The 8,350-nt window shown below is 40.6% G+C and overlaps 1 protein-coding gene across 1 annotated transcript; it reads left to right on the top strand.

Moving 5' to 3' along the window:
* The first annotated feature begins 3,229 nt into the window (after nt 1-3,229).
* foxd3 (forkhead box D3) lies at nt 3,230-5,219 on the top strand. Its single transcript, XM_030131456.1, has one exon. The coding sequence runs from the start codon at nt 3,626-3,628 to the stop codon at nt 4,811-4,813; it is 1,188 nt and encodes a 395-aa protein (XP_029987316.1). The 5' UTR covers nt 3,230-3,625; the 3' UTR covers nt 4,814-5,219.
* The last annotated feature ends 3,131 nt before the right edge of the window (nt 5,220-8,350 follow it).

Here is an 8,350-nt window from a genome sequence, read left to right as displayed (position 1 = left end):
AAGTTTGACTTTCAATCCGGATTTTAATTAATTATGATCGACATAAGCGCAGGTTAGAAATGACAAATGACGAAAATAGTCACGTGATGAGACGCACAAAATCCAGAATTTAACCCACAAACTAGGCTGAGAAGTGGTTTTTAATATTTACTCCAAAAGACTAAAAAGAGAACAACACTTGCAAAAAAAAAGCCCAAAAAACATCACCCTCAACTTTCACGCATATTTTAGTTGCGTTTATTTTAATGATTTACATGTGAACATTACACCTGCATCATTTTCATCTGCAACACATTTTTCTCCTTGACCTTCACCTGAACCCACACCCTGCAAAAACAACTTTAACTCCTGCTTATATTCTCATATTCAGCCTGATTTTCCTTGAGTAGCAGTATTTTCAGCTTTTAATATTATCTGTACAAAATTATTAGACAGTTAAAAAAAAAAAAAAAAGGGTTTTCAAATGAACACTCTAATCCATCTGGTCCAGGTAAAGGTTTTAAAATGGTAAAAGGCCCTGAAGTGTCCTTGAGCAAACACTGCCTCCCCAGGTGACCCTGACCTCTGACCCTTGTAGAGAGACTATAGAGGGGGAAACGCCCCCCCCCCCCCCCTTGGGAATCACCGGAGCATCACATTATTATGATCACAATTATTTGTTGTGTGACCTTGCTGGTAGTTTTGCGGTGATCACATGTGGTGACTGTATCCTCTCCATCACCTGTTCTGCTGCTGCCTCTTGTCTCTTGTCTGCACCCCCCCCCCCCCTAATGGTTTCATGCCGGAGCGAGTTGGCTTATTATACTAAAAGGTTTTGTCGCGCTAAGCCGTGCATGTGTGCTTAAAACGTACATTTCATTAACAAACTGCGGAGGTATAAAAGCGGATTTATGAGGCTTCAAAAGATCACAGGAAGGACGGGTTTGAAACCCCCTCTCGGTGCTGTTGCAGGCAGGTTATATCAGCAGTTACGCCGCCTTTCACACAACACTGCAACTGTGGGATCTGTAAAAAAAAAAAAGGAGCCCGGCTGCACCTGTCTCCACACACACACACACACACACACACACACACACACACACACACACACACACACACACACACACACACACAGAAGGGATTTGGGGGAGGGGGGGTTAAAGCAGGTTTATTTCTTAAAAACAGTATGAAAAGGAGTCACTATTTGTCCTGTTTTTCCAATAAGGAAACTAAATACTTAGAAATACTGAAGTGTTCAACTGCTTCTGTAGCAGTGAAGAAATGCGTAAAATGTGCCAAATCAGCAGCCTAAATCAGTAGCCTAAGGGGGGGTGGGGGGGTGGTGGTGGTGAATAAATGTCAAAAACATGATACAAAAATACTTCAAACAAACAATTAAATAAACAAACCTTTATTGCCTGAATGAATAGAGAGAGGCTTGAAACAGACCGAACTGTCAGCTCAATCTGCCTAAAATAAAAGACATGGTGTTTTCTTAAACGCACACGCGTCCTGCGGATAAGGAGGATAAAAGTTGATGTAGACTCCGGTTTCATCTGCTAAGTAGTCTGTATTGACGGACCTTCAGATCACACAGGTCACCGAGAGATTAACACGAGCCAAGTGTGATCGGAAGCCCTGTTTCCCTTCCTTTGACCCAAACGCGCATTATTAGTGATGATAGCGTTTGATTAATCCGACTTTTCATCCTGAGAGCAGAGGTGGCGCAGAGCTGACACATGTTTGCACTTCTAAAGGCAATTAAGGGATCACATTTATATGAGGAAAAACATAACATAATTTAAGAGCTTTTGAAGCCATAATTTTAACAGATTAATGAAAATACTGCGGCATTTTAAAAACACGTTCTGAGGAAATCGTGTGAATTAAACAATAAATGGGGAGAAATTGTGAACGAAATTTTTTAATTTTTTGTAATTCGAAATAATAATAATAATAATAATAATAATAATAATAATAATACATGAAACATCTTAAATATGCATTTAAACCTCAGTGTTTTCAAATGACACAAACATTACTTTGAAATGCATCCACTTATTACTAGTATTATATTTCTTAATTGTAAGTCACACATGTACGTTTTAATTTATTCAAATAAAGGTTTCCGAAATAACCGACTTGTGCTGAATATAGATATTTTCATTAGCCTGCTAAATGACTTCCGATGAAATCAATTGAGCGCTTTAAACGCTTGTGGCACATCGGTTACGCACAGGCTGCACCTTAGATTTTTGTTTATTAACTACAATTATTTTTCCCCTCAATTCTAGACAAAAGCTCCTGTTAGTCGCTTTTTAACGGGTTTCTAAAACCATAAATTGGCGCTCTTTGAATCCTTTCCTTTCCTCTCTCACACAACGCGGGTTTGAATCCGTGTTGGCTCCGACATCCTTGCGCACAGCCCACACCGCTCACCTTCATGCTTGTGAATAAATGCGCTCTTTGCATTCACCCGCTGCCGCATTTCCTACTTTTTTCATATGTAAAAACATGCAGTGATGGAGTCGTTAGCACCTCTTCCAAACTCTTAAGGAAATTCTTTCTTCTCTCCATTCATTGTCGCTGCTGCTTCTGCTGCTGCTGCTCAATATTCTTCCCACCTTCGGCTAATCCTGCGGGAATAAATAGACTTGAATCCACGCTTTGCATTCGCAGTTTGCGTTTACACGGCGGGTTATAAAGATGGAAATAATAAAACATGCATTTTTAGAAGTAAGCCCGAATAAACAAAGTAACATGCACACAGGTTAACTGCAGGAATCATGCACATATCACATACAAAACAGTTCACATGAGTTAACTTAGCTGTCGTCGTTTTCATTCTGCAGCTTTCAGAGTTTGTTTTTGCAAAGTTAAAGGTTTGGGTTGTTTTTACGCAGCCGTGTTAATGCGCATTAGATCTTTCAATCATGCAGGCCAATTTTCTCTCCCCCCCTCCACCTCCACCTCCTTCTCCTCCTCCTCCTCCCTCTGCCACCGTTAAATGGTCTATGACGGACGAACACAGAAATCAGCGGAAAGCAGCATTGCTGATGTCCCATTGTTGACAAATCCATGAAACAACTCCAGTTTGCATGGTTTAACAGAGAGGAGAGGAGGGTGGACGGAGGGAGGGAGGGAGGGGAGGGGGCGTGTGTCGTCACCAAACCACGTGTCCTGCACTGATAGTATATCTTATACTGGGAAAAGTAATCTATCAGACAGTCCTTTTAAAAGCTCGGGCCTTTAAAAGCATGTGTCATCTCGACTTGGTTCTCCAAATATCACTCCTATAGGAAATATACGGAGCGAGGAGGGACATCAGAGCGCAAAAGTCGCAGCTCTTACCATCTCCAAACAACTTCGAGGCAAAGACGCATCGCTTTACACAGGCCTGCTCACTTACCGAGTGGAGAAATATTTGTAGAAGTTGAAGTTTCTCTTTGACTTGACTGACTGCCGGTTAAACCGTATTTAGATTTTGGGAAGACATCCGATCCCTTGACACGGGCGACCAGAAGTCCACAAGACGCGCCGTGTGTGCGCACTGACCGCGGCTGATCTCACCTAACGCACACCCCGGCTGCTCGGCTGTTTTGGCTCCGGTAGACTTGGAAAAGTGTGGGCTAAAGTAAGCCGTGAGATGACCCTGTCTGGAGGCAGCGAAAGAGCCAGCGACATGTCCGGCCAAACCGTGCTCACAGCGGAGGACGTGGATATCGACGTGGTGGGCGAAGGAGACGAGGAGGGCATGGAGAGAGTGGACAGCGACTGCGACAGCCCCGGGGGAGGCATCCTGCACGACCTCCGTGGAGACGCCGATGATGATGTGGAAGACGAGATCGAAGTGGAGAAGGAGGAGATGAGGTCCGGAGGAGGGAGTCCGTGTTGTGAGAGCTCCGGGGAAGGAGAGACGGGCACCGGGAAGGGAGAGGGTCACGACCAGAGCGCAGGGCCGGGAGGTGCGATCCAGAAACCCAAAAGTAGCCTGGTGAAGCCTCCTTACTCCTACATAGCTCTGATCACCATGGCCATCCTCCAGAGCCCGCAGAAGAAGCTCACCCTCAGCGGGATCTGTGAGTTCATCAGTAACCGCTTTCCGTATTACCGGGAAAAGTTCCCCGCGTGGCAAAACTCCATCCGCCACAACTTATCCCTCAACGACTGCTTCGTGAAAATCCCCCGGGAACCTGGCAACCCCGGGAAGGGCAACTACTGGACCCTGGACCCGGCTTCGGAGGACATGTTCGACAACGGCAGCTTTCTGAGGAGGAGGAAAAGGTTCAAGCGGGTCCAACCGGACGTGCTCAGGGACCAGACTGCGCTCATGATGCAAAGTTTCGGTGCGTACAGCCTCGGGGGCCCCTACGGTCGGCACTACGGGATCCATCCGGCTGCGTACCCCCATCCCGCGGCTTTGCAGTACCCGTACATCCCCCCTGTGGGCCCCATGCTGCCCCCGGGGGTCCCGCTCCTGCCCTCCGCGGAGCTGAACAGGAAGGCGTTCAACTCGCAGCTCAGCCCGAGCCTTCAGCTGCAGCTCAACAGCCTGAGCACCGCGTCCATGATCAAATCCGAGCCGTCCAATAGACCCTCTTTCAGTATAGAGAACATCATCGGGGTCTCCAGCGCCTCCTCGTCCTCACCTGGAGCCGCGCAGGCTTTCTTGCGGCCTCCGGTGACGGTCCAGTCGGCCCTGCTGAGCGCGCAGTCCCTGTCCCTGTCCAGGACATCAGCCGCTATCGCCCCCATCCTCAGTGTCCCCTCAAATATTATTTCTGGACATGTTTTACCCTCTGCGACGGCGGTGTCCAAATGGCCTTCACAGTGACTTAAAAACCACCAAAAAAAAAAATTAGACTCTTATTTTTATATAAAGACATTATCACCGGGGGAAGTGTGAACAAATGCACAAATCAATAGGCAGCACTGGACTCTGTAGCCATGTAAAGACTGTTGAAACAGAGAAAAAAGAAAAAAGGACATATTTCTGTACAGGTAATATTTGTAAATATTTGTAAGAAAAACAACAACAACAACAAAAAAAGAATCATTTTACCTGTTTGACTTTTACCTGTCGATTTATTTTTGTTCTTGTTTGAGATCTGTGATAATTATTTTACATTTTTCTTTTTTGTATTATTGGAAGCTCACCTGGACTGACCCACACAGTTTTGCTTCCTTTTCATACAAGACCCAAAATCTCTGAAAGAAATAGACTGTTTATAATAAATAATTTTAAAAAAAAGCAAAAAAAACAAAATACATGTAATTCTATGTAGTTATATTGTGTTGTAAACTGAATTTTATTTGTAAATAAATCTGCGAAAGAATTAAAAAAATCAGTTTTCATTATTAATATTCTTAAATTGTTTGCGATATTCTGGAAATTACTCATATTGCCTCGGTAACAATATTAATTTCAACAGTTAAACGTAAAACGCAAAACAGGTGCATGAATATTAACAAAAAAAACAGCGGAATTGTGTTTGATGGCAAATTAATTTAATTTGCAGGTTTGCTGATTTTTTAAAATCACATTCCTTGATGTGCAAATTCTGTCCTGCAAAAATTGGCTTTTTATATTTAATCAACAATAATGATAATAATATAATTATATTTGCAGAAGAGAACAGAAAATGTAATTATATTTTTTCTGTGTTAAGTGCATTTTCAGCACCTTATATTTTAACAATAACTCTATTTTGCATGAGACGTTTTAAACTTTTTTGCAGAAATAATTTTAAAAGCATAAGAGCTGTTGCCAAAATTATGAAACACTAATCTTATAGTAATAATTGCATGCTTTTTAAGAGAAAATATTTAAAAAGTGAAGCTTTTTTTTTTGCAGATGCATTTGTGTAATTTTTAATAATGAAATAACCAGTATAAGAGCAGGTGAAAAATACGCTTCACGTCCTGTCAGCCTAATTGTTTTTACGTTATATTTCTGTTTGTTTTCCTTACAATGAACTCTGGCTGGAGGTCATATATTTAGACACCTTTTAATTCACTATTACATCACTGCTCGGATCGTTTTACAGGATATTCTGCGGCTTGGCTACTATAAAGGTAACAGTTTCGCAGTTGTGTCTGGCTAATCACTTTTACACAAACAGCAAATGGTGATCGGGCTGGAGTGTGTGAGTGTGTGTGTGTGTGTGTGTGTGTGTGTGTGTGTGTATGCATGCATGTGTGTGTGTGTGTGTGTGTGTGGGGGGGGGGGGGGGTATCGGGGCTATATTTATCTGATCCCCATGGGAAAGAGAAAGGAGCCTCTCTCTCTGCTTCAATTCACTTTCAGACACCGAAGAAGGTGCTGATGATGCAAAAGGCTTCTCCAATGTCACCGCGGAATTTCAGACTCTGACTTCATTCATTATCGATCTATTATTTGGCCAATATGTTCTGTAATATTCATGTTATTATTAGGCTGTTAATATGAGGAATGAGTCATGGAAAGATAAGTCACGTGCACAGTTCATTTAAATAATATGCATAGTTTTTGTACTTACAGCTAAAATATAATGTTATAGTCTCGGAAAAAAAATATTAGACCACCCTTGTTGTCTTCAATTTCCTGTTCATTTTAATGCCTGGTAAATTTATTTGCACAAATATAATGATAACTGCAAAAAAATACCTCATAAGAGTTTAATTTAAGAGCTGATATTTAAGCATTTTCCATGGTTTTCTTGATAATAACCCAAATCACTTCAGTTATAGCATTGTACTTCCAAAAACAGTGCTTTTAGGCATTCCGTGTTTTCTTTTCTGTCAGTTTTAGTCACGTGATACACACAGGAGTTAGCGCTTGATTGCATAACCATTGTTTTGATGACTTTTGATGGTCTAATAATTTTTTCCGCCCACTGTACACTTATTTAATTATTATTATTATTATTTTATTATATTTTTCATTATTGCTCCAATGATAGATTATTAAAATGAAAACTAAAAGAAGCATAAAAACTGGCCATCTATCGGATCATTAATAATAACATTTTTGCAATTCTTTGATTCAAAATAAAAAATATTGCAGGATTTACTAAGTGAAATTTTACTCAAAACACTGGTGAAAGACGCATGATTTCCCAATAGTTACAGACAGAATAATTATTAATAAAAGTGCGTTGGTTTTAATTTATCACAAACAAAACATTAAATAAAAACAGGGAACTTAAGGGCTGAACTCTCAGTGCGTAACAGGTTTATTGTTGTGCTATCAGTTATTTTTATCTGATTTATTTATAGCGGCTCCCGGGGCTCTGATACCGGTTCAGGCTCCACAAAGCGGCTCTTTCAGCTCAGCTCATGCTCACATTCATGCAGACTATGGAATGGAATAGTGTCAGTGTGTGGTGTTGCACTGCTCATGCACACAACACATCGGGAAACATAGTGGAGGGTGGATTTAATCCGCTAGGGGGCGTTAACTGACACCTCAGATCCTCATCGGTGTGCGTGAAAATTGCAAATATTTAGCCAAGGCACCAGTTAAGCTCAGTTTCTTTTATTTAATCCTCACTTTTTTTTCTGTTGTCATACATCTAAAGCTGACTTGAAATGATATCCCATAGATGAATATTATTATTATTATATAATCATTAAGTTTTATTTACAATAGTTTTTATTGTGTTATATTCTAATCAGCGGCAGGGATATGTTAAATCTTTTTGTATTTTTATGCAGGTTTTTGGGGTGTTTATGGCCAGATTTGGATTTTATATAAAGGTTTCAGCATTATATTACACATCATCTACTGTATGGATTTTAACCCGACATAAAAATATAATAGTATATAATTGTGATGCTTTAGAACAACGTCAGATAGGGATAAAATTCAGATTTGACTTGAAATTTCTGCAGAAGGTCCAGAACGAAGGTTTTTTTTTTTTTTTTTTTTCTTAAACTATACTATTTTCTGAGTGAGTGATCACGAGCTCCCGTGGATCAAACGGTCCCACGCACCCATGACCTGTGCAGCTGCAGGTGCATGGAATTTAGTTCATGATTCCTACATTTAATTTCAGCTCCTACTAGTCCCAGAAAACTGATTTTATTAAAGATAGTGCGTTTTGGTATTTCAACTTCATGTGAAACTGAATAGGTGCAACTTGATTTTTTTTAAATTACCGTGACGCTGAAATGTTTGGACTCGTGAATAATGAGCCTTTTAAGATTCCACTTATTAAGTAAGAAGGTTTTAGTGAAAGTGTGAATATATTTTGGGTGGTTTGGGAATTTATTAATATTTCGTATGCAGTGGGAGGTTATTATTGATATGTAATAAGTTACAGATTACTAGTTATCTTGTTGATGTAACTATTCTGATTACCTTATCTAAGTACTTTCAATTATTACATTT

The sequence above is a fragment of the Sphaeramia orbicularis genome, chromosome 4 (genome assembly GCF_902148855.1).
Source record: "Sphaeramia orbicularis chromosome 4, fSphaOr1.1, whole genome shotgun sequence".
Taxonomy (NCBI): Eukaryota; Metazoa; Chordata; class Actinopteri; order Kurtiformes; family Apogonidae; genus Sphaeramia; species Sphaeramia orbicularis.
The sequence above is the reverse complement of the archived record's forward strand: the minus strand, read 5'-3'. Positions and strand labels throughout refer to the sequence as shown.